The sequence below is a fragment of the Corythoichthys intestinalis genome, chromosome 14 (genome assembly GCF_030265065.1).
Source record: "Corythoichthys intestinalis isolate RoL2023-P3 chromosome 14, ASM3026506v1, whole genome shotgun sequence".
Lineage (NCBI taxonomy): Eukaryota > Metazoa > Chordata > Actinopteri > Syngnathiformes > Syngnathidae > Corythoichthys > Corythoichthys intestinalis.
The window spans coordinates 44,415,476-44,442,789 of NC_080408.1; the positions used below are offsets into that span (position 1 = coordinate 44,415,476).

Below are 27,314 nucleotides of genomic sequence, written 5' to 3' on the forward strand. Positions count from 1 at the left end.
ATCATGTTTTTTGGCTCCCGATCCGATCCCGATTGTTTTAGTTTGAGTATCTGCCGACCCCGATATTTCCCGATCCGATTGCTTTTTTTTTTGCTCCCGATTCAATTCCATTCATTCCCGATAATTTTTCCCGATCATATACATTTTGGCAATGCATTAAGAAAAAAATGAATAAAACTCGAATATATAGATTCAACATACAGTACATAAGTACTGTATTTGTTTATTATGACAATAAATCCTCATGATGGCATTTACATTATTAACATTCTTTCTGTAAGAGGGATCCACGGATAGAAAGACTTGTGACTTTGTATATTGTGACTAAATATTGCCATCTAGTGTATTTGTTGAGCTTTCAGTAAATGATACTGCAGCCATTCAACCCAAATGCATGATGGGAAGTGGAACCACGACTGTGCGTAGTGCTACCAATTGATATATCTTCTCTGCGTTGGGAAACAACATGAGGTGTTAAAAAAAAGAATCAATTGCTACCTTGCTTCCCCACATTGTTTCCCATGATATTTCTAATCATAGGGAGAGGGATTGTAAGGCTTTAGCCTATTAAAAAAAGGCTCCAAAGGTCACTCTAATCATTGTACGCTGCCTTTCATCTCTCTATATAGGTAAAACGGCGCCATTACAGATTGAGCGCGACAATGCGTGAGTGGGTCGTGCAACGCATGCATTAATTGCGCTAAAGATTTTAACGTGATACATTTTTTAAAAAATTAATTACCGCCATTATCGGGATAAATTTGATAACCCTACCTTAAGCCTAAACTAAAGACTCTGGATGAGTGTAACATATTATGTCTGTAACGTTAAATACAATTAGAAAAAGATTTAATAAAAAAAAAATATATATATATTAAAAAAAAGGCATGGCCGATGTTTTTTTGCCGATTCCGATACTTTGAAAATGACGTGATCGGACTCGATCGATCGACATCTCTAGCTAGAATCACTTTTGATGTTTACAGTATATGTACCTGTACTTGGTTTGATAGGGCTCTACAGTACTTTAGCTGAAAACACACTATAGATAAATGTGTTGCTATTATTAATTTATTATTACAGCTTGGTAACAGTGACATTAACAAATGTTAATTAGAATGCTGGTATGCATTCACGATTTTACAGCTACAAACAGAGGGAATGACTGACAAAAAGGGAATCAAAATACCACACGTGGAAAACAACCACATAATTAAACGTTTTGGGTGTTAACAGTGTCTTCACAAGAAGAAAAAACATTTGCAATCAGTATTAAACAAAGTAAGCATGTACCAACGAAATCTTGCGCAGTCTTTGAGGTTATTATTAAGACATGAGCATAAACATGCCTTGAAGGAAGAATTCTTTCTCCGCGTGTATTTTTGAGCTCACTTCAAAGTAAAAAAAAAAAAAAAAAAAAAAAAAAGAGTATGAATTGTATTCTCACCCTTCTTCAATGGTAACGCCATGCATGATGATTGAGTTGGTCACTCTGACCTTCTCCTTTACGCTGGTGGAGCTTCCGATAGTGGACCTTTTTATTGAAGTCTTATCCGCGATTTGACAAAGAGCCCCAATCATGCTGTCGGATCCCATCTGAGCAGATGACAGAGCACAGAGACATTACTCATAGTCACTCACTCACACATGTGAACTCCTCATCAACATCTAATATAAAATCTGAGATCATCTGACCATATGGAGACAATTAGCACAACTTCAACTGACCAGGCAACACGAGACAAAATGTTGAAACAACCGCTGACACAAACCTGACATCTTTCTGAAATGACAGCAGATGGGTGGACTGCTGGCTCTTCGCACAAAAGCTTGGGAACCTTGCAAAAAAAAAAAAAAAATGAGAGTGATTAATCAAGGACATGAGAAATTGTTATCTTATCACTGGAGAGCCTAGAGCCTTACCAGGCGATTCGCCTCGATGTAGGCGGCAAGCGTATTGACGCGGAAACAGAGGCCCTGTTCCATGATGTGAACGTAGCAGCGAAGCTTACCCCCATGGTATGCCTCGTTCATGTCCCCCTGATGGTCATTCCAGCAGGAGCGCTCCAGAGCCAATTGGAGGAGAGAGTTGTCGCGTGATGAAATTAGAAGCTCTAGGAAGAGGGACAGGAGAATCAGCCATTAGTGCTAATTGTTGAAAAACAATTTAAAGAATTTGATGGAGTAAATGTTATGATCAACAAGTGCTGAAGCAGTTGCTAGGTCTTGAAAAAAATTGCGAGTTAGCGCCAACCATCAGACAATTCACCATACACATAAAGTAGTGTTCAAAATAATAGTAGTCCAATGTCACTAACCCAATGAATCCAGGTTTTCAGTACATTTCATTATTTCTACATGGCAAACAAGTTACCAGTAGGTGCAGTGGTCTCAGAAAACCAACAAGACCCAGCACTAATGATATACAAACTCTATTGCAGAACCACGCCCCCAAATCACAAAAGTTTGACACCTAGCCGTAGAGTTGCACAGGGAAAATGTGTGGTTGGGCCTTAAAACATCTTTTTTCCAACTTTAAAATAGCAAACTCCCGATGGTTTATTGCGGTGCCTGGGGTACCTGTAACTTTGACACCAGATACCCTGAAAGATTGGGGGGAGGAATTTGTGACTTTTTCAAAGCCCAAAAGAAGGCTCGCCAAATGCACGCAATGGATAAGGCTCTATCGTCATTCACATAAAGAACTGAATCTCAAGAAAGTCACCCAATGACACTTATTCTTGCTCACAAGTTAATGATTGATTTGTAAAAATATAGATGGCGGAAAACACAGACAAGGCTGAAAAAACAGTTTCTGCTCTTTAAAATAAACTGCTGTATTTTGACCCAAAAGAACTGTTGAGTTTGATAGAACATATCTATATGCTGCCATAGCAGATTAATGGAGCAAAAAGCCCCCAAATTATTTTTAATTTGTTCGTTTTACCCTGGAAACCCCCGTTTACAGACGTCGCGCAAACGCTTTTGTTTCAACCCAGCCATAAAAAGAATTATATTTATTATTCGAAATGGCCGTCATTTTTAGCTTAAAATCATTAATTGATGTCTAATATTTGGTTTAAAAAAAAAACGACTTAAAAAAATTATTCACTCGCATATTTTAAACTTTTAAACAAATTACATCACAATGAAAAACATTGTGTCTGTAAATAAGTCACAGATATCTACCTCATAACAATCACTTAATTGCATTTTTTTTGTTAGTCACATTTTCCCCAATATTTTAGATGATAAATAATTGATCCAAACAAAGAAAAAATGAAAGAAAAAAAAATGTTTAAAAGGGTAAATATTTGAAAAAGAAAATCTCGACCACTCCTTGATGTCTGCAATTCCTGCATCGCGACTCATGTTATATTACCATGTTTCACCCATATAATCCCCCAAAAATCCGGCTGTGGCCATTCACAGCTGTGTCTTGACACTCGGTGATATATGCTACATGGAGTTTTTGGATCCAAAAAAAAAAGGTAGGTACGCGATAATATTTCGTTAAAATCGTGTCGTCTTTAATTCTGCTCTCTCATGCTCTCACCTCCAGTTAAGGTTTTGCTGCATGAACTTTTTTTTCTTTTTTTAAATTTCTTTTAAAATGCCCTCCTGTTCAAAAATTTTCATCCCCCAGAAAATTGAGATTTTAAGCTTTCTAATGATGTATCACACATGCATATAGGACAATTTTGGAAATTTGGCCAAATTGGGGATCTCAGAGCGGAACTTCAGTCACCTAAGTGGTTTCCAGCCACATATATATTTGATAGCATGCAGTAAAAACATAGACTTAACTATGAACTTAGTTTGCTAACATTTGACTGCCTACTTGTTAACTAGCCTATCACTATACTAGTACATAGAATAAAACATAACCAATCTAAGTTGTCAAGACCCCAGCAATGAAAGTCCAAAGTAAACACCACAAACTTTCTATACTATATAAAAAAATGAGGATGTACTTACGTTTGGTCACGGACGCACACAAAGGACATTTCTACTCACTCACACACACAGCATTTGGATGCGGTCAAGTCGAATGCATGCCACTCTCTCAATGTTGAGTATCTATTTACGTCGTATTCAAGTTCATATTGAGAATCCTACTGAATGTAAAAGACTGCTTATTAATCGCCACAAAAGCTTCGGGAGAAAAATCTGACAGAACATATGACATAACTTACTAAGTAGCTAACCTTATAGCTTGATAATTATTCGGCCCGTGGGTCTTATCGTTTTTAAGATGCGAGTGGTAGCATTTCACCTCGATTATAGGCAAGTTTCCTTGGCGAAAATTGGGGGGGCGCCATCTTTGACATTTTCTGGTACAGACTTCTGGTTTAGATAGAACACCATGTCGAACTAGACAAAGTTTTAAACTGCAAAATCAAACCAGAGGAAGCCACTGAATCTCCAAAAACGGATTCGGCACGACGTAGAGGAGACTCCGGGACTTTCTGTTGCAGATATTGACCGCAATAAAACTTTCAGACAACATGATTACATTTCTTGTTTTACTTAAAATAACTGGTGCATGTGAAAAACAGGTCAATAAATCACAATTGATAACATTATTAGAAGAATATTATTGAAGGTGGAGCATAAATTGAGCCAGCCGTCATCAAGGTAGAATGCACATAGTCTCGATATATGTCTATCCATGTAAGTGTTGTTGTGGGGCACATCGACATGACATCCCTTGCCTAAGAGCGTTTTCCACCTGAAAACAAAAACGTGCAATTCTTGAATTTATGCATTTAGGGTAAAAAGCTTGTAGTAGATGAGTGTGTTTTCCATTTCTTTATCGTTGAAGCTAATGCAAAGCTAATGATATCTCAGCTGTGACAAAACACACAGAATTGTAGTCAAATTGAACATAACTGTACCTGTTATTGCTTTGCGGTGGCACTGTCTTGGTTCCACATCTGCATTCATGAACAAAATTAATCCCATATTCATGTATTAGGACACATTCAACTTGATGCTTGGGAGCTTTTTAAGTCCCTCATTGCATTTCCATCCACTGACATTAAATCAATAAAATACAAAACTATTTTGGTTGTGGCGACTCTTAGCCATCTCTTCGTGTTGTCCTCCCATGTCGTGATGATGGCAGATGGATGCGGCATTTCCAAATTGTCTTTTTTGAAGGATTTTGATGAGTAATGCCACTCCAGCTCCACTGTTGTTTTGGTTAGAGAAAGTGTAAAACGGAAGTCGCAAGTAGAAATACGGAAGTAAAGAGGAAGTACCTCGGAAACTTGTCTATAATAAGGGTCTCCTCTCTGCCATAATTCAGAAATTTGAACTCCCGCCATCATCCATAAATCGTTCGTTCACTCAATCTGTCACTGAGAGAATTTGACATAGCCTTGGGTTAACAGTTTCACAACGGGGCAGGGCTTTGTGATAGGTCCATTGGGCAACTAGTTTAAAGGGGTGTGTAAAAAAAAAAAAAGAAAAAAAAAAAAGTGTCTGCCGTTGACTTTACAAACTCAGAACTATTTTCTATTTTTTTGTTTTTAGGATTTAGCAATCCTTTGAATCATTAAACTACTATTTAGTTGTATAACCACATTTTTTTCATATCTGCTTCACATCTGCGTGGCATGGAGCCAACTAACTTATGGCACCTTTTAGCTGTTATTCCACTACAAGATTCTTTCACGACATTCCACAATTCATACACTTCTTGGTTTTGCTTCAGAAACAGCATTTTTGATGTCATCTCACAAGTTTTTGATTGGATGAAGGTCTGGAGATTGGGCTGGCCACTCTATAACATTCATTTTGTTGGTTTGGGACCAAGACTTTGCATGTTCAGGTTTTTGTAAGAATTTGTGTTTGGGGTCATTGTCTTGTTGAAACACTCATTAAAAGGGCACGTACTTTTCAAATAATTGCCCAATTGCATCGGCGCAAGTGTGTGTATCATGAATTCTGGGTCTTGTTGGTTTTCTGGGAATCTACTACACCTACAGGGTAACTTGTTTGCCATGTAGCAACAAAAAATATACTGAAAACCTGGATTAATTTGGTTAGTCACATTCGATTGGTATTATTTAGAAAATGACTGTACAAACACATACTGTAACAAGGGGTACCGTTAGAATATTGGATATGTTGCAATTTTGATGATCGGATGCTCTGTGAAAATGGCATCTTTTTAGCTATTGGCATTCCAACATATTTTTTGTTGCTCGCTGCATATCTTTGCATTTTTCTCTAAAGCTATGTTCACACTTCAGGTCAACTCCGATTTGTTTGCCCATATGTGACACGTCTGATTTTGTCCATGCAGTATGAACAGTCCAAATGCGATTTGGATATGGATAAGAATCGGATGTCCGGCCGATTCCTCTGGAGTATGAATGCTTATCCGCATGAATGGCCCATACAACGTCAAGAAGTGACATCGGTGATGAATGTCTACACAAATATTTTAACCATTAACAAACATGATTTAAATCGTAACAAAAAACACAAAGTATACACATTCTGTAGTAATTTTTCATTACACGATTAAAGCTCACCGCCCTAATAGACACTTGCCTCAATCTGCAGAGAATAAATAACCACTACTACTAATGACAAAATATGGTATCAAGACAGACTATAAATTCAATAAGCATGTTTATAAATCCCTACATCTGCTAATAAAGTAAAAGCAATTCAGAACAAATGTTTGTTTTAATAGGAAACAGTACTCCTTGTGTGTTTGAAATGCCCACCATTGTTTGTCGAGTTGTCACTCTTCTTCTGGCTTTGCTCATCAGTGTCATCTTTACATTTTGGACGACTCATTGCTTTGGAAAACTGCTTGCGCACCAGATATGGCACAAGCTCACCGCGGACTGATGAAATAGATCTGCAGTCAAGAGGAGGAGGAAGCCTAGATCAGCTATAATGTAAAGCAGGCATGTCACTATTTTACCACTCTTAGAATTATGAAAAAAGCTTTTGCCAAGTTCAATTTGGTGAATTTGTAAACCTTACGTGATTTTAACAACATACTTACTTCAACATACATACTTCAAGTATTATAAATCACCATTCAAACATTTGCCTCTTTAGAGTTGATTTTTAAAAAAAATAGTAAAATTAGAAAAAAACTGTCAGCGAACCTATCATGATTTTATGAGGAGGTTATGATTAATCAGGAGGAACATCTTTTCTCTGCACAGCACTGTGTTGTGCTCAATGCTCCTCTCCAACACCCCGCACCCCACCTCTCTCCTCTCCTTTACTTTCTTTTAAAGGGGGATTAGAATTTCCATGTGAATGACAGGAGAAAAACAACAGTTACTGTGTCCGTGTCTTCTGGAGGGAAAGGAGGAGGAACGTGGAGAAAGAGAAAGGGAGAACGAGAGAGTCAAATAACTAAACGATCTATAGCAACTGCATATGAAGATGTAAAAACCTGGCAAATTATCGCTTCATTTAGATGACTTGGCCATGTGAGATGAGTTTTGAAATGGCATCAGAGCAAGACAAGCAGATTTTCTTTCGTGGAGTTCTTGCAAAAAAAAAAAAAAAGTTTTGCTGCTGGAATTTTACTGCATGAGTGTCTTTTGGCGAAGCAGTCAAAGGATGAATTCCTCGTCTGATGTTTGCTGTGACTACAAGCAGCTACCAAATCTGGTAAATCTCCATTAGGGGTGTAACGGTACACAAAAATCTCGGTTCGGTACGTACCTCGGTTTTGAAGTCACGGTTCGGTTCATTTTCGGTACAGTAAGAAAACAAAATGCAAAATAAAAATGTGCTAGTTGTTTATTACACACTTTTGTGCTTTCAACAATAGGAACATTAGCCTATACAAAGCTAGAATTCTGCTAAAAAGTAGCAGGTATTTAAAGATAATCCAACAGCAATTTCAGACCCCGCGTTTTGGTCAGCTTTCTTTCTGAAAGAAAGAAGAAAAAAAGTCCTGTGCTAAAGAGAAGAGCAATCCCAATAACAAAGATTGAAATGCCTCAATGAAACATTTTTTTTTCTTATGAACGGTTTTCAAAAGCTTTATTGGTGGATTTTGTCAAGTTAAAGCGCCACACAGAAATTAATAAATTTAATTGTGGAAGCTGGATGTGTGTATTATTCTTATGATTTAATTACAGGTGTTTTAGCTCATTTCAATTTATTTTATTTAAATGGGCTATTTATTTTATTATGTGTTTATATTTTACAAATGTGATGTAGTATTCATTTATATTGTATATTTTATGTTGTATAACTTTAGGTCCTATGTGAATATTAGTTCCTACTTGTTTTGTTGTGGTAGGAGGGTTTTGTATTGAACACGGGGCCGTGTTGGTCATTATTATAGCAGAGAAGACAGCAGTAAATCAACAAAGACAAGTCAACTGTGCCCCGAGCTACCACTCAAGAGATCCGATGGACTCAAAAAGTAGGTTACGATTGCATATTATTTTTGAAAATCGACCGGATCCACCGTATTTTTACACGAGTGACTTCCGGCCCGATCCTAGCTACTGGTAGTAGTATTGACGCAGGAGGGCCGCGTCTCGCGTCAAATAATAAACTCTGCCGTTCTTTTCGCGTGCGTCGCGTTGAGCCGCTTCTGGGACGCATCTAACATGCGGCCGCACTGCGACTGGTGTGCATTGGCTGATTGACTCTAACGCCCGCGTTTCACTGCGTTCTTGCTGCGGCCATGTTGTCGCGCCATTGACGTTTCTGGTTTATACTGTCCTACCGTGTTGGTCCTCATTATAGTAGAGAAGATGGAGTAAATATAATCTACATAAAGAAACTGTACCCCCAACTCACAGCCTCGAAAAGTAAGGGTTTTATTAAGTCAGAGACTCGTTCGGTACATGTCCGTTCCGAACCGAGCACCACGTACCGAAACGGTTCAATACTATTATATGTACCGTTACACCCTTACTATCCATTGCTGATGTGGTTATCCATTTATTTATTTTTTAATTTCCATTTTAACATCAGAATTCTTTAGAAATTACTATACTGAATTGCAGATTTCACAATACCGGAATTTGAGCAACATCCTGAAAACAATCAGGAACGTTAAGAAACATCATTTGGACAGCTTTGACATAAAATAGGCTACAAATACAGAATCTTTTAGGGATGTCATGATTTGATGACCTGATCAAAAATCACAGCATTTTCAGAAGACCAGAATCGGGTGGAAAAGATCGTGTTTATAAAATGTATTTGTTTTAGTTTTAACTTATTGGCCGCCATTAGTGGCGGTAGACATCCAATCCATTTTCACTGGGAGGGCTTGCGTTAATGCTGATTTGTTAGAGCCGAGTCCGTCAATAGCAGTGAAATATAGATGTCTCAATGCCAGCATTTCCAGTTCAAATAAATATAACATCAATCACCGTCAATGGTAGTGAATGAGTTAAGGGTCACAAGCTACCAAATAATCCAGAGGTAAAAGGATAAGGGATGTCCCCGATCCGCTCACGTGATTGGAAATCGGGCCCATCATCTCTAGAATATTAGAATCGGGTGAAAAACATTGTGTTTCTAAGAAGTTTTTTTTAATGGCTACAAAGCAACAAAATAATCAAGGTGGACAAGGATATTGCCAACAGAGACCAAAAGCTATGTTTTGTAAAAAAGATAATAAATTGCAGTGGTATTGGCAGATCCTCAAAATCAGATGAATTGAACTCCGGTGCAAAATGTTTTGGGGACAACTCTAGAAATTTCTATAATCAGCATCACTCATGCATTATACTGTGGAGTAACATAAAACCATGGGTGATTCCAATTCAATAACGACACCTCGTGAATACATATTTCCACGGCAGAGGCCAAATCTTTGATAATTTCGGATTGGTCCAACCACTGCTGTGAAGCGGTGGGCAGCCAGGTGACACCGCTCTACTTTAGAGGCTAAAGGCCTTACAGCCTGCCTCAGTGACACGTTGTAAAACAAATTAACGCCTTGGTAGAATACCCTGCTAACAGGACCTTTCAAAGCCTCACACACTATTTGTAACCCTCTTTAACATTTGCTACAGATTAAGCGGTGATCGTGCGCTCATGTCTGGGCAATGTTTGTTAAATTAATTTCATTTCAGAATGTTAGGGAAGAAAACACAAGGTTATACAGGGAACACCATGCTGCTGATTGATTAAGAAATGGCTGAACTCACTTGTTTTCCGTTAGAAAGTCCACCACTGCTTTTTTCATGCAGTAAAGGTGAGCGTCCATGAGGCCTGTTTTGATGAGCATTCTTGGATGTCTGCAGACACATCGGACATTCGAACAGTCAACATTAGGATAGGACACAATCACTTATTTGAAGCGTTGACAAACAAAATAACATGTTCTTGACACTCTTGCTATACACGTTTTTATGGTTCTTTCTCCACTACAAACCCTGTCACAGTACAGGATGGCTTACATGATGCAAGCCAGACGTAGTTAGAGACTGACATTAAAGCCAAGAGGGTGATCATATTTGTCTACTGTCCTGTGTAGGCTACCTTAGAGGTTGGCCGTGGTTCCAAGAGGCTGTAACCGGGGGGGGGGAGACAGCTTTATATAGGTGGGGGAGTCGTACACAAACAAACGTGACATTTATGAAGCGAGAGCCAAAGAAAACCACGTTATCCTTCAGGCTTCAAGAAACAAATCCACCCTCTCCCCTTTATGCCACACTCATACTCCTCCTCCACCCCCCGTTTATTATTCGATCGTAAAAAACGGCAGGGTGGGGTCCCCCTTCCCAAAAACAGAAGACGGCAAACTGTTGTTATACACAGAGACCACGGCTGTAATACATTTTCCAACACACACTCTATTTAGTTATTTAGATTGTATTTGGTTGGAAGCTATTGATTTGAAAGGTCTGTGTCTCATTACCACAGAACAATCACGCAGCTTTGACAAAATGAAAAGCAGACATGGCGGTTCACTATGCACGGTGAAGCTTTGACACGAAAACCTTGATTTTCATTTCCAAAACAGAACCGAAGAATGTCTGGCAAGTCCCACTACTTTAAAATGACTAATGCGCCATGTCCGTGAGCCTGACTGCTTGTCTGAGATCTGAGCATGACTATTAATTGAGACAGAAGGTCTGCAACTATTTGCGGAAGGGGTAGTAACACGTTGCATTTACTCCGTTACATTTACTTGAGTATCTTTTAGAGAAAAATGTACTTCTTAGAGTAATTTTACCACACAATACTTTTTACTTTATTCTACATATTAACTTTATTTTTGCCGGAGATGCCGGCACATGACTCCATTATACCATACAGTGGTAACAATGTTTTTTTCTCCACTAGAGGGCACTCATGCTTTTTGGACGGGTAATAGGTCGTAGTGTTCTGATCTAAATTCAAAGATTTTTGGATATTTTTAGCATAATACAGTCCTGTAATAGCAATCAGCAGGGATTCCCAACCATCGGGTCGGGGACCGGTACCAGTCCGTGGCGCATATGCTGCCGTGCCACAGAGAAATAATAAATAATTTGTTGCCACTTTCCTGGGGGAAATGGTTAATGTTCACTTGTAAGCACAAGAGATTCGGACGCATTTCGATACAAAATTAGACAACGAGGATGAGAGGCAGGTGGGCAAACGGAGATTCTGCTGATGCGAGATGATCGTATTCTCCCTTGCGGGATGCCGAAGTACTCGAACACGCCAAGCGAGAGAGAGAGAGGCTTTTCTGGATTTTGCTCTAATTGTAAAAAACACATAAGGTGAAATGGTCGTGTCATGAGGGTCAATACACACACCTCTGAAAATGGCCTGGTTGGATTAAGATGGGAAATAAATATACGGTTTAACACGCATTTACATTCACTACAGGCATAATTATACAAAACCAAGCAATTTTATTGTTAGGAAAGTTTACACCAAAAATCAACTCCATGAATCAATACTTTTTTCATGATCTTGGGCTGAGTACGCCTTTCATAATAGTTCTCACAAAAAAAATCCAAAATTTATTATGTTATACTATATTTTAATGGATTAACCATCCTTACAGTTCTTTGTTAATTCTTCACTTTGAGATTTCACCTTAACAATATCAATCTTCCATTTGCATGCAATTTCTGAGGGAATATCATCATTGAGGAAGTTGAACTGGTTCAATGGAAGAAGAACAACTTAATCATAACTTGTCCAGGGAAATTAACATTGATATTAAAACAGAACTTCCATGCAGTTTGACAAGTGTGACTCAAGAGGATTGCTTGGTCACACACGTTTACAACCAAATGCCATCCATCAAACTGTGTGCGTTCCTTCTCTGTGTGATGCCATTTTCAAAAGCATTAAACCACATGTGCGCGAGCAAACACAAAGGCCGGCTCTGTGTGTGTTTTCAATGTATTTATTCATAAGATATTACACAGGTGTGTTGTGGGCTTCTCTTGGAAATTGGACTCTGCGCTTGTGATATCGCTGTTCATCACCGACATGTGGGAGTAAAGGTGGAGGATGATACCAAGAACAGGTGCTTCTGTACGACGATATGCTGACACAAAGGGCTCATGAAATGGATGTGTATAAAATTAAATTTTAAATTTTAACACCCAAATTAGTGAGGGGGAATGAAGCTCATAACAAACTCCCGACAGTCCAACATAAAGATTCAAATAAAGTAAAATAATAAGTGAACCCCAGTTTAGACTAGGGGTGTGGCAATCTATTGACATGATACAGTGTATCCCAATAGGTTATCGATATGCAAAATGTGTCATTGTTTAATATAGGAACCAACAGGTTGCTACTACAATTTTACACTAGAGAAGTGTCCATTTCAACACATTGGATGTCAGTTAAGACGCTAGACATCCAATTAACTTCGACCATGGCACGCAAAAATGAGCATTCAGTCATTCCTCCAAGTTTAAATGAATTGGACATCTATCGTTGCCAATGGCAGGCGATGATGTAAGACAGACACTCGTTTGTATACAAGAATGTTGGAATAATAAAGTGTTGCTGTATACATTTACAGACATTTTGCACTGAAATATTGTCCTAGTCTGTGAGGAAGACAAAAGTTAGCTCAAAATAAAAATGGTTATTTTTCCATTACGAAATATCTTGGTTCTCTCTTTAATAGCTGCATGGCAGAATATCGCAGATTGATTTCCTGACCAGTGTATCAATAACTGTTGTATCGAAGGGTGTTTGCTTTATACCGTCTGTCGCTCCTGGCTGAACTTTACTGTAAAACTAAAAAAAAAAAACATCACCAACACTGTATATCTAAATACCAAACGGTCAAAGGAACCAGACCTATTACTCCAGTTGCGATACAGCGGGTGGGTAAACTAAGGGCAATATTATAGGGGTTTCACATTATAACAAGCACCTACATGTCTTGTGGTCGCATCAAGTGCAACTGAAGTTGCTGGCGGGAAGAAACAGATATTTTGTCCCTCGGCAGGCAAGCATGACACAATTATTGGACTGATGACAACTACTGAAGTTCTTCTAAGAACCTCGGGTGATGAGAAGAGCCACAGGTCGCCATTTCTTGCTCTAAATTGTACGGTATGTCGTATAGTTTATTCGCAAGAAGACCTCCACGGTGAGTCAGATGTTGAAGAATGACTGCAAATGCCTTCATTGGTCAAGTTTCCTTGGCTGCCCCAACACGGCTGAGGGGCTTAGTTAGGATATTTGGTCATAGCCTGCTTAATAAAAATGCCTATGATTCCCCTAATTCCGAGATAGTCTAATGCATTTTATTTTTATTCTCATTTTGAATCCGCTTAAACTCACACATGGTCTACTGCTGGTGGAACTAGCATAGTCTGGCAAACTGATGATCCGGAAACTGAGCTAGATCCTTGCCTGTGTTACATAATGAAACAAACATGTACAAAAAGGTTCAGTGCCAAGTGAGGAAAATAAGAAATGGCAGCCGGGCCGTCATGTTTGCCAAATCTAAGATTTTAGCCATCACATCTCCTAAATGCCATGTTATCCAATTTAATTTTTTTAATTCGGTGATAAGATTAAAATACACAAAACTACACAGAATATACTGTACACATACATACTGTATACAAAAAAGGTGACCTAACAAACACTATATATAACTGAGATAACAGGTTGCCTACGAATGTAGTTATTGCACTGACGCAATCGCTCCGTTACTGAAAGGTGCAGGCTGTGAGTTAATTAAGTTTTTGTGCCATCATTGGAAACAGATGAAAAAAAATCTAACTGGTCCAACATTTTTAACAGTCACTGCCATGATGCTATGATATTCTCAAACAAAGCCAACCATTTCTAATCATGAGAATAACATGAGCAAATAATTTAAGATTGTATTAATTAGACATCAATGGACCAAGATTTAGGGCTTATGAAACAATACATTAAAAAAAAAAAAAAAAAAAAAAAAACAGTATAAAAAATATCTTATTTTTCTGTCTAATTGTAGGGCTATTTTTATAGGAATAAGGATGCCTGGAGAAGTGAACGTAATGTATGTATGAATGTATTTTTACTAATGTCACAATAACACTTTTTGTGTTTGTTGATCCTATTAGGTCTAATTTTAATCAAGGACATAAAATTAAAACTCATTAACATTGCAAATGTCAGACAAACTATACGTGAACATTAAAAAAAGGAGGTGGGGGATGATAAAAACGTGTATGTGCTGGAAGGGAACTGATGTGTAAAACAGTCTCACTACATTTAAACAACCCACAAGTGGCTAGTAGAAATCCCAAACTCCGGAAATTAGTCTCTGATTTCCTGACAAAGAAATACTTTGTGCTGTTTGATTTTTATATGTTGCTCTTTTATAATTCTTTGACATTTATGCATAATAGATGGAGGTTTTAAGACCTGTAATGGAAGCCCAAAAAGTTTAGCTGTGGGATCACACACATGACAACATACCAAATGAATGCTCTTTCCATCAGTTTCCATCATAATATGAATGTCTTGGTTATATTCATGTGTTCTTCAGAAGCATTCTTCTACGACGATCATGTGCATGAGCAAAATATGCGTGCGTGTGTGTGAGGTCAGTGGCTGAGGACTTCCCTGTGCAAGGAACGCTTGAAAGCAGCTGCTCTAGACCCTCCTCTCATTTTCCAGAATTTACAGTGGCTTTGGCTCCATGAAGTATTTACGAGCTCCCAAAACGCCGCTCTTGCACATTCGAGCATTTTAGGACGAGGAAATGAAAGCCTACCTCACGTTCCCTTCCTGTAACAAATATCCCACACACCAGCTACAGAAATCCTGATTAGAAACCAAAACATCTGGTCTCCTAATAAAAAGGAATACAGTAATGTAGGTTTGTGTGTGTGTGTGTGTGTAGGTGTGTGTGTGCGTGTGTGTGTGCGCGCAATAATTTTAAACTGCTTATATTGTATACTGGACAAGTTCACCTATCTATTAATGTAGACGCCAATTTCAGTATTAAATTGACAGCATTAAGATGATTTATGTTACTTACCTGGTCAAGATGGACTTTCTAATTGATAGACCGTCCTCCAGATCCACCTCATTGGCCATAAACAAAACCCTTTGGCCTGTTTGGTCCACACCTACAAAATCTCGCTGCTCACCTGCAAATTAGAAAAAAGTGAATTCGACTACGATACGAATAGACAAAATGTATCATTTTGGCATGTGCCATTCTGAAGTTATGATAACCTTAAGCAAAAATATCACGGTATCACGGTATTGCAATTACAGCTCTAACGTGTTAATTTGAGATGTCTGGATTAAAAAAAAAAACAACTTATTTACCATTGATCAGGATGTTTGTTTTTCAAAACAACATATTAGCAAATTGGAACATAAGTTTAATGAAATATTCTAAATAAAATAAATGCAGTCCTTCAGGTGAGCCTAAACCCTCAGCCACAGCTCAAAATTATTATTATCAGAACAAAATAATTGAATTATTGTCCAATTTCTGTTTTTGTTTTACCACCGCTAGACACACCAAACACGCTGGAGTTAACGGTCTTAGCAGGTGGGAAATGTTCGTACCAGCATTTACTGACATAAATGACAATAAATTCATTCATTCATTCATACTGACCTTTAATTTTGAATAAAGCAAAATCATATTGGAGGTATTACCTCCTCTGGCAGCCACCCTCCGCAAATATGCTTTACATGTTTGTTGGCCCTCTTCCTCTCAGCCTTGGCCATCTCTAACTTTTCTGTACCCGAAGTATTACCAATTACCATTACCAAAAAGTGCAGCCATACCTTTCTGTGGTCCTAACAGTAGACCGGTCAGTCTGTTACCTGCTCTGAGTAAAATTATGGAAAGGATTGTTTTTGACCAAATTCAAGAATATTTCTCAGGTAATAATTTAAACACAGATTTCCAACATGCGTACAGAGCAGGGCATTCAACTGCTACAGCGTTGGCACAGATGACAAATGATTGGCTGACGGCATTAGATAACAGAAGGCTGGCAGGAGCGGTACTGCTGGATTTTAGCTCAGCTTTTGATCTTATTGATCACAACCTCCTGTTAAAAAAATGCAATGTTTTGGCTTTGGTCAAGCAGCACTACTCTGGCTTAAGAGTTATCTTGAAAACAGGAGGCAAGCTGTCTTTTTTAAAGGGAGCTTATCGGATTGGAAAAATGTTCACTGTGGTATACCACAGGGAAGCTGCCTAGGACCACTCCTGTTTTCTATATATGACCTGCCATTGGTGTTAAAAAAAGCAAAAATAGCCATGTACACTGATGACTCAACCATTTATTCATCACAAGCTACAGTCGAAGAAATTCAAAATGTTTTGATGGAAGAGTTAAAATCTGTTTCTGATTGGGTTATGAATAACAAACTAGTCCTAAATGTTGACAAGACAAAAAGTACGGTCTTTGGAACCAAACATATGCTGTTAACTTAACCCAAACTACATCTGGTTGTCAAAAACATTAGTGTTGAACAGTTACAGGTGACAAAACTTCTTGGTGTTGAGATTGACAATAAACTATCATGGTCAGAACATATTCGTAAAGTACTTCGCAGAATGGGTCAAAGTCTCTCAATGGTAAGAAGATGTTCTCAGATGCTGCCTCTCAACATGACAGCAGATGTGATAAAGACACTTGTGTTGTCGCACTTAGATTACTGCTCTGAGATTTGGTCATGTGCTGCTATAACACATATAAAGACTTTACAAACTGTCCAAACTAGAGCAGCTCGATGTGTGCTTCGTTGTCCACTCAGAACTAATGTAAACTGGATGCACAACACATTGTCTTGGCTAAAAGTTAAAGACATATTTACGGCCTCATTGCTTACTTTTACTAGAAATATTGTTACGACTAAAATTCCAAAGGTACTTTTCCATAAATTATGTCAAAGTTCTGATGAACATAAACATGAAACCCGTCATGCCATGGGGGGTAGATTCATATAACCTCATGTCAAAACAAACCATGGAAAAAGTTCAGTCATGTATAGAGCGATGTTGGGCTGGAACACTTTGCCAATTGAAATTATTTCTGCAAACAGTAAAAACCAGTTTAAGTTCCTTCTGAAGAGACATTTTATTAGTAATGAATTTTGAATCGAAATAACTAACCGCCATGAGCCAGATCATTTCAATGAACGTCAGGAAAACAAAAACTAGGTCTTTTCTGTACATGTACATGTGTACATGTACATGCATGTAATATATAGATATGTATAGAGATATATGTAATGTGTATGTCTGTACTATATGTGCATTTATATGTAGGAGTGTGTGTGTGAGTGTATGGATAGGGAGGGAGGGGAGGGGGTGGGTTTTTATTTATTGTTATTTTTTTCTGTATGCATTTTGGTTGGTGAGGCAAGCACTGGTGTAAATGTTTGAACGGAGCAGGCTGAATTGACTCCAGGAAGAGTAGATGTACCTGTTACAACTAATGGAGATCAAAATAAATACAAATACAAATACCAATGACTTTGGTTTCTTTGATGGGGGAAAAGTTCAGGTGTTTCACCTCCTCCAGCCATCACGTAGCACAACTGACTCTCTGAGTCATTGACCGACAACCAGAGGGGGAGAGGTAAGGCCTGCAGCTGCAAGCAAGGGATTTATCACTTTTGGACACAAAAATAGCTAATACCGTAGTAACGGTATGACGGAAAATTTAAAAACGGAAATTTAAAAATTCAAAACGAAAAATTTTTGAAACTGTGATACCTTCATACCAGGGTATACCTTGAAACAGTTAACAGACACATGTCTAGTATCATATAGAAAATGGTATGCCTTTTTACGTACCCGTTTTCTTTTTGCCCTTTTGGCCTGGCACCGTCTCTGTGAATTCATGGCCTTTGCTCATCAGCATGGCCAGTGTTGCATCATGGGCCCGGAAAAGATCGACCACCTCATGAAGTGCTACATCTGTTATCACATCACAACTCAAGATCAAGATGTCCGTCTAAAGAGACGAGAGAACAACAACAAAATTTCTTTTTGTAAAAAAAATAAAATATAAAATAAAAAATAAGGGATCTGCTATGTTTTTTTTTGTTTTTTTTTATGTAAAGCACACTAAAAATGAAGTTCCCACTCAGTATTAACAAATTGACCTATTCTGATCCACTGAAAAAGCAACAGTTTTTTCTGATATTATTGTATTAAATTACGCAAATAAAAAGATGAACTAACACAAAAGAGGTTTGAAAATTATTTCGGACCAAAGTGACTATGAGGAAAGGGGATTTTTGACTATTGGATCTCAGGTACTTAGTAACACCCAAGTCAATACACTGCTTGTGAACTCCATTAAGATATCACTTACACCACATAGGAGCACAAGCAATATCAGTCATTTTAACAGGCCTTCACTTACATCACTGGTGTTTATGTGCGTGGGTATGTGTGTATGCGTTTTAACTTGTGCCTCCGTTCACAGTAGCCATTTGTCTGCTCAGTGATGCGGGCTGTCAGCATGAGGACTAATCCTACCATTAGTACCCGCCGCCTTATTGACAGAGATATCTCTGATTGGGCAACGCGGAGGGAGGCTAGGAAGGTAAGTGAGGACATCTTAACTAGAGATGAGAATCGAGAATCGGTTCCTAGAGCGGTTCCTTGCATTTCATTTCCATGGAATTGTTTGGCAGTTTATCTAATGCTTCTCTTATAGGTTCCAAGCAGCACGAATTACATCACGTAATTTTCACATGTCACATACACTCAATAAAGCAAGCACAACCACATCATTATTCAAAGAGTGACCACTCACCAATTTTAATCTGAGGAGTCATCCCCAAGTGATTTTGTGTCAAATTTCACAGGCCAGGTCATTATTCATTATCACTACTTAAAGAAATGGTGATTTCTCCCCAAAAGCCTATCGTATTCCTGCAGTGATGCGGACTCTGCACCGGTCCGTTGTGGTGATGAAGGAGCTGAGCCAAAAGGCGAAGCTCTCGATTTACCGGTCGATCTACGTTCCTACCCTCACCTATGGTCACAAGCTGTGGGTCTTGAGGGTGTGGGCTTAGGTAGGTGGGTAGGTAGGTAGGTGGGTGGGTGGGTAGGTGGGTAGGTAGGTGGGTAGGTGGGTAGGTAGGTAGGTGGGTCGGTGGGTGGGTGGGTGGGTGGGTGGTTAGGTCAGTCGGTCGGTCGGATGGATCAACTTGCGCGGACTTTAACACCAACTCGGTGAATCCATTCACATTTCATATGCATTACACATTTTGTTGGGTTGGCATGGTCTTTCAGAGGACAGAGAGGTAAGCCATTTTTATATTTTTATTACTTATTTTTTCAGCGTAACGTTGTGCCGTACTGCTTCTGTCTGACAATGAATGACCTGAAAAGAATTACAATGGTATCTGACTGCCACTGTTACCGTTTCTGTTATATAAAACAACTTTAGTAAGGGGGAAGTGTAAAAAAATTATAGAATAAAGAGTAGTATTTGCGATCGCTACACAAAGCTAACTAAATTACCCCCAAGAACGGTCAGAGACGTAGGACAACCAGAGGATATATAAGAAAGAAAGGGCTGATGGTAAAGGATAGCTTGTTGAAACAGGAGAATGTCATTGTCAGTTGCGTCGATAAAAAAGCTAAGGCTATGCTTAAGTCGGCTTGTTTTTTTTCGGCTTTTTCAGCCTTGGACACTGAAGCTCTCAGTTAGAGCTCTTTAACTGAACATTTTTATGTTCTTCCACATCTTTGCCAGTGAGTTTGGCACCAGGCACATCATTTTCGGAGAGAATTGGAAGGTTTAGCTCTGTAAACATCTCTTTCGTACACGATTTCCATTCATTTCCTATTAGGGACAAACGGTGGCTTTTCCCTACTTAGCAACAGTAGCTAATGTCATGAATATTAATGAGCGGAAGTGACGTGTTGCTTGCGGTACGCCATTAGCTTATTTTCGCCCGTAATTCGAAATAGGATGGTCCCATTAGTCCCAAACCACTTTTATTCTACTCAGTATCAGAAGGCCTTTCCATAGGGTACCCCAACCAGGGATTCCCCTATATTCAACAGATTGTGGCGCACCGCCACACTAAAATGTAAGCCGCCACGCCTGGCAAATGAGATGTATTTTATTCATTTATTTAAATAAAAAAAAAAATTTAAGGCCGCTTCAAACTAGCGGCAGCCGAGTGGGAGGAGTTCAGCGGACACCTATTCATTGTGTATTGTAGCCTAATGTTCGTAACTATGCAGGCCCCCCCTTAAGAGACGCAAGGGGAACGAGTAGGAAGAATGGGAGAACGAGCGAGATAGCGAGAGATAGCGGTCGCATGTTGTAGCAGCCCGCTGTTATTTTGTTATTGTTTTTCTTTATTATTGTTACCACAATAAAGTGGGTAAGCAAATACAGACTTCTCTCCTTCTTGCCCATATCCGGGGCATTACAATAATTTGGATCGGACTTTTCGGCGAAAGTGAGCGGTGAACGGCCGTCTTGGACGGAAAGCAAACTTTGACTAACTTGCGCTGAGAGACTGCGGAGAGGCAGGGCCCAAAATAAAGCCTTGCTCTATTTTCAGAGCGTTGGTCACAGTAAACGATTTATCAGTTCAAGCAGAGTAAAATGATACATATTCACGGTACAAGAACGTCGTTTCTGTGTCCATCGATTGGTAAGAAAAGGCTGTTTGTACGAGTGACGTGTGGGCGCTCCCGTCAGGGGGGACATTTCACGTGGAGTGGCTATTTTTCGGCACAACACCGGCGCGCCAACTTCAGACAATTACGGCTGACGAAACTTTGATAAATGCGCCCCCCCACCCAAATTTCGCGAGCTCTGGGACACTCGAAAAATGACTCTCATACCTCTCCTTGCTAAGTTAATGGTACCTCGACGTGCCTTTGTGTGGAAATTTAGTTTACGAACAACGGGGAAAAAACTATTCACCTTCTCACCGAATCAAGTAAAACTCTTTACACGGCTATTAGAATTCCCCCAGTGCTCTAAATGGGTCAGTTGACAGAAGGACTGTTATTGTTGTGGTAATGTAGTACTTATGAGGGTCAAATAAAAGGAAAAAGGAGGACTACGACGGTGGTCTGCAACCCGCGGCTCTCGGGCCGCATGCGGCTCTTTAGCGATGCTTCGGAGCTTTTTTTTTTTTTTTTAAATGGAAAAAGATGGGGGAGGGAAATATATTTTTTTGTTTTAATAGGATTTCTAGGAGGACAAACATGACACAAACATTCTTTCAATTCATTAATATTGTAATGAAGTTAAACTTGTGGTGGCATAGTACAACAGAGTAGTCACGTGGTGCGTCATTCTCTATAGGATCCACTGCAGGGAAAACAAACATTTAATCATGAAGGCTAATTACGTATTTCTATAGTAGGCTAATATAGCTAGTATCGATAATTATAAGGCTTGTAAAAGGCTTTTAATTTGTTGTGGCTCCAGACATACTGTATCAGTTTTTTTGTGTGTTTTTTTGGGGGTCAAATATGGCTCTTTCAACAGTTTGGGTTGCCAACCCTGAGTCACTACGAGATGTAAGTCGTACTATTGCCACGAGAAAAAAAGTTGCATTAGTACATCGGGTAACGTAGCTGTAATCAGCTACGCATTTTACATACATGTACTGTAGCTGAGAGGTACAACATTAGCCTGGCCAATGAAATATTTCAAATATATCTTTGTTATGGTTCTTCTTGGGGGAAAAAATGAAGAAAAAAAAATTCGCTGTGGCACGACATGGTGAGGCTGTCCGACTCCGATGCAGCCCACCACCACAGCTTCAAAAAATCCTAGGGGAAACACTGCCAACTATGTCTAGGAAGTTAACAAATCTAGGTTAAAGGATGATTGTGCTAAAATTCCTCTTATACTGTATGAGAGCCAACTGTCCTTATGTAATTACACCAACCTAATTATAAACTTGTTAATATTTTGGACAACAAAAGAGATAATCTGTTAATTTTGCACATTGGCACTATGCAGTGTTCTGTTGTATTTGACAGTATCAGTTTTTATTACTATTATTTTTTAGTGCTATCAGCTCATATGTCCTTTTAAAAAGGAGGGTTTTTTATTTCTATTAAAAAAATGTTTCAATAAAATGTTACACATTCTTGTCTATTGTCCACAGTTACATATTGCCACGGTTAACATCTGATGCTTTGGGCCTCTTTTGACCTTGCTGTGAGTTTGTAAGGTTTTGACTTCTGATTAAACAAACTAGATGCCAATCAAAATGTTTGTTCTTCTTTTCCCCCCAAATTAGAATAGAAAAGAGAATAGAGTCGTTAAGCAATACCAATAAAGGAATCGGAATCGTAAAAATCCTATCAATTCCCATCCCTAGTTTTAACTGCAGAGGCACCTTTACATGCAAGTATAATTTGTTCCGTGACTGAGCTCAATTTCCACAGACATCAAAACAATATTGCTAATCAATGTTAACTGAAATGCCACTCAAATTTAGCCCCCTCAAAATACTTTTTTGATGTGCACTGAAGCATTGGGAGTGTAAGATTAGGTTCAAGGGTCATGTAGTTGACCCGGTGGCAACTTATAGCAATGCCTGGTCTGGACTTGGCGACAGGAAGCTGCCACAGCGAGGTTGCGGCGTCTGCAGGAGATCTACTGACACGGCGACCCAAAGACCTTTCAACTCTCCTCTCCATCTTAACACACAAACGCATACGAAGGCTGGTACACATGCCCTTAGACAGAACACACACATGGACACTCAAAGGCGACGGCAGAGTGGAGTCAGCTGGAGAGAGAGACACTTTGGCCTTTCAACAGCCAAAATCTCTGGACAGGTCAGGACCACACACATGCTACCACACACAGTCACAGTGTCTTTCTTTTTTTAGCTTCCTTTAGGAAAGCCTTTCTTAAACACCAAAAATTATGAGCTTGGTTACTAGATTCTGATGTAGAGCCCACCAATTGCGCTGAAGTGTGTGTAATAACACTAAAGCAGAATTATGCTCTTGTTCGAGATCAGGTTGGATTTGTGTTCGATCAATTTATTCATGGTGCCCATGGAAGTGAGGACTGTCAAACAATGAACATACAGTACATCAGTGGGCCTAGCCGATTGCATTGAACACCTGCCTACTGTTAATTTGTGGCTACCATTGACAGTGATATACGAAACTTAGTTGCTCTAGAAATGAACAGTTTTTACATTCACCACACAGTACCTTTGGTATATTAACATTTACAACACTTTAAACACATGAACAATCTTCCTACTGTTTTAAACACATGAACAACCTTCCTACTGTTTTAACTTCTAACGGCCCTCAACGTTATTTCTCGATATGTCTCGATCGCATATTTTTACATCAGAGTCTGGGTCACCTGATTTTAAGAATCTGCCCATACAGAGTCCCGATCCGATACCGAAAAAAGTTTTTTGTTAAAAACCAAAACAAAACCAAACATGTTACTGCCCCACCGTGCCGCCTACCAGGGGTCGCGTTAACCGAATATTTTCCGTCGTTGACCGATTTTTTAAAACGGTGACGGAAAAAACTGAAGTCCAACAGGTTGCAATTCACACCCCAGACCACAGGGTGGCGAGTGAGCATATTAGTTAGCTATTGTCTCTCTTGATGCATGACGTCGTTGGCCTTACTCTGAAAAATGTCAAGGCAACTGAGTGTCCGAAGTTTCTTCAAAAAGCCCCAAAACGACGATGGTGTTGATAAAAGAGGTGAACTGGGGCCACAGTCAGCTGTTTTTGTCACTGCGGAGAAAAAAGTTACATATTCATCTGCTTGATGTGTGATGGCACGGTGTGGATTCTCTGTTAAGCTTGTTCGGACAGAATATTAATTTAAAATGAATGAAAACTAAATACTATTGAATATGTTGAAGCGGTATGCAATGTTAAGAGTCTTGTTAGCTCGAATTGCTGTGTCCAGCCGCTGTAGCTCTGCTGCTCTCTGTGACTCTCTATTCAAGCCGGAACGCGCGCGGCCCTTAAGTGTCTCTGTCACGTGACTGTGTCGTAGCCGGTAACGCGCTCGGCCAAATGGACACACAAGTACGGAAGGTGAATTATGCCAAACAAAGGGTCACCACAATGTCATTATCATCATTTTAAAAATTTAAGTGACAGGTAAAAATAGATTATGACCGGATTTTTATGACCCTGTCAGTCAAAATGACATACAACGAAAAAGTCTAGCGCAACCTCTGCCGCCTACATAATGTGAATTATTTTTAAACAAGAATAAGGTAGAAAAATGCTTGCCTTTATTAACTGCGTCATTGAGTGAGTCCACTCAAATCCGCTCACGCTGCTGAGAACAGCCTCTCACTTAAAAAATGAACTGCCACAGCCCACAACCGCTAGTGTTTAACAAGCTAAACTATGATTGACAAATTTGGGCCTTTGATCGTAGAGCTACCAAGCTTCTCTGGCAAGATCAAAGTTACAAACCTTTCAGTCATCGTTAACTTTAAGTACCAAACAAGCTGGCCAGTTTGGCTTCACTGCTTAGCAGGAAGGAGGGTGAGAGGCTGTGGCGTTGTATGAGCATGAAGCATTGATTCATTCTAGGGCTGTCAAACGATTAAAATTTTTAATCGAGTTAATTACAGCTTAAAAATTAATTAATCGTAATAAATCGCAATTCAAACCATCTATAAAATATGCCATACTTTTCTGTAAATTATTGTTGGAATGGAAAGATAAGACACAAGATGGATATATACATTCAACATACGTTACATAAGGACTGTATTTGTTTATTATAACAATAAATCAACAAGATGGCATTAACATTATTAACATTCTGTTAAAGCGATCCATGGATAGAAAGACTTGTAGTTCTTAAAAGAAAAATGTTAGTACAAGTTATAGACATTTTATATTAAAACCCCTCTTAATGTTTTCGTTTTAATAAAATTTGTAAAATTTTCAATTAAAAACTATACTAGTAGCCCGCCATTGTTGATGTCAATAATTACTTACACAATAGGGTGTGTCAAGAAATAAAAAGTTGAGAAATGAGAGGGGGCCCTATGTTTTCAAGTTGTCTTATGATATACTTGATCATAATCAAAAGCAAAAAAATAGTTTTTACTTTATTTACCTACCCCCTTTTTTGATTGAAAAAAAAACAGCATTTTTTGGCCGTTTTTGCATTTTTTGACCATTTCCGCCTAAACCCTGTTTTTCATATATGTAATTTTTTATGCAATATTTATCATCTCCATTAAAAAACAGATATTTACTACAGTTGAAAATGGTCCCTTTAAAAATACAAAAATGGTCCTTTTAAAAATTAAACTTATTTAGTTTCCAATAAAACCTTTACTCCTTTAGGGCAAGCTCCTGGCGAGACTGAAGGAGATTGTCTCCTTCATAATTAATGTGTACTTCCCCTGCTGGTTCAAAGTAAAGGTCAACAACAGCTGGGTGGATGGTCTAAGGAATGTCCTGTTTGAGCTGTCCTGCCTCCGCACCCAGCCCAAGGTGGTGCAGTTGACCGTCATGCCGACTGTCCGGTCCTCTGCATGGTTTGCTCACTCTGAGGCAATGCTGGTGACCAATTCATGCCCCCTCTGTTCCAGGCGAAGTTTTCCAGAGCAGTCCAGGCCACCTGGATTTTCCGTTCTATGGACTTGTCTGTTATGGTGACCGGGGGACTGAATTGAGCATTTGCCCTCTGCCAACAGCCCACCAACTCCACACTGACATCCTTGACCAGCTGGTTGATGCTGTAGTTCCTCCTATCCACCCCATCCTCCAACAGCCTCTTTTACTGCAGGTAGATGCCATGCCTCAGGACACCTCGGAGGGTAGGGAGCTCAGGTTGTATCATCGGTTCTCCTGGACCTGTCGCATCAGCCAGACTAGTACCAGCCTCATGCCTGGTCTTGGGACCCATCTCAATAGGAGTTATCAATAAAAAGGTTCAACAGTTCAATTCAAATATGTTCGGGTACAAAGTGTTCTCTTAATGATCTGTGATGGCTGGCAGCATGTCTTGGTATGTTAGAAGAGTAAAAGTTTTATTGGAAACTAAATAAGTTTAATTTTTAAAAGGACCATTTTTTTATTTTTAAAGGGACCATTTTCAACTGTAGTAAATATCTGGTTTTAAATGGAGATGATAAATATTGCATAAAAAATTACATATCTGAAAAAACAGGGTTTAGGCGGAAATGGTCACAAAATGCAAAAACGGCCAAAACAATGCTGTTTTTTCAATCAAAAAAGGGGGTAGGTAAATAAAGTCAAAACTATTTTTTTGCTTTTGATTATGATCAAGTATATCATAAGACAACTTGAAAACAAAGGGCCCCCTCTCATTTCTCAACTTTTTATTTCTTGACACACCCTATTACACAATGCTCATGGGTGCTGAAGCCTATAAAATCAGTCGCACCCAAGCGCCTGCAGAGGGCGGCAAAACTCCATAAAACACAATAAGTGAGCGTTTCACTGTACCGTCATTTAAATCTGTCTGAGCGGGTCATCTGCGTTAATTGCGTCAAATATTTTAACGTGATTAATTAAAAAATTAATTAACGCCTGTTAACGCCATAATTTTGACAGCCCTAATTCATTCATTAATTTTCCATGCCGCTTTCCTCACGAAGGTCGCGGGGTGCTGGAGCCTATCCCAGTTAACTCTGGGCAGTAGGCAGGGTACACCCTGAATTGTTTGCTAGCCAATCACAGGGCACAATGAGACATACAGCCTACCACGCATGTTTTTGGGGTGTGGGAGGAAACCCGATTCCCCGGAGAAAACCCACGCAGGCACGGGGAGAACATGCAAACTCCACACAGGAAGGCCAGAGCCCTGGATTGAACCCTTGATCTCAGAACTGTGAGGCGGACGTGCTAACTACTGGGTC

At 39.2% G+C, this 27,314-nt stretch overlaps 1 protein-coding gene across 4 annotated transcripts in view; it reads right to left on the bottom strand.

Moving 5' to 3' along the window:
- The window catches only part of eif2b3 (eukaryotic translation initiation factor 2B, subunit 3 gamma), a 70,560-nt gene that overhangs the window by 24,510 nt on the left and 18,736 nt on the right, over window positions 1-27,314 (bottom strand). For all 4 annotated transcript variants that reach the window (XM_057858257.1, XM_057858258.1, XM_057858254.1 and 1 more), the window contains 7 exons: window positions 18,263-18,422; window positions 15,470-15,581; window positions 10,167-10,256; window positions 6,744-6,880; window positions 1,924-2,114; window positions 1,773-1,838; window positions 1,448-1,596 (listed from right to left, as the gene is read on the bottom strand). In XM_057858257.1, the coding sequence (XP_057714240.1) occupies window positions 1,448-1,596; window positions 1,773-1,838; window positions 1,924-2,114; window positions 6,744-6,880; window positions 10,167-10,256; window positions 15,470-15,581; window positions 18,263-18,422 (905 nt within the window). The remainder of the gene's footprint in view (window positions 1-1,447; window positions 1,597-1,772; window positions 1,839-1,923; window positions 2,115-6,743; window positions 6,881-10,166; window positions 10,257-15,469; window positions 15,582-18,262; window positions 18,423-27,314) is intronic.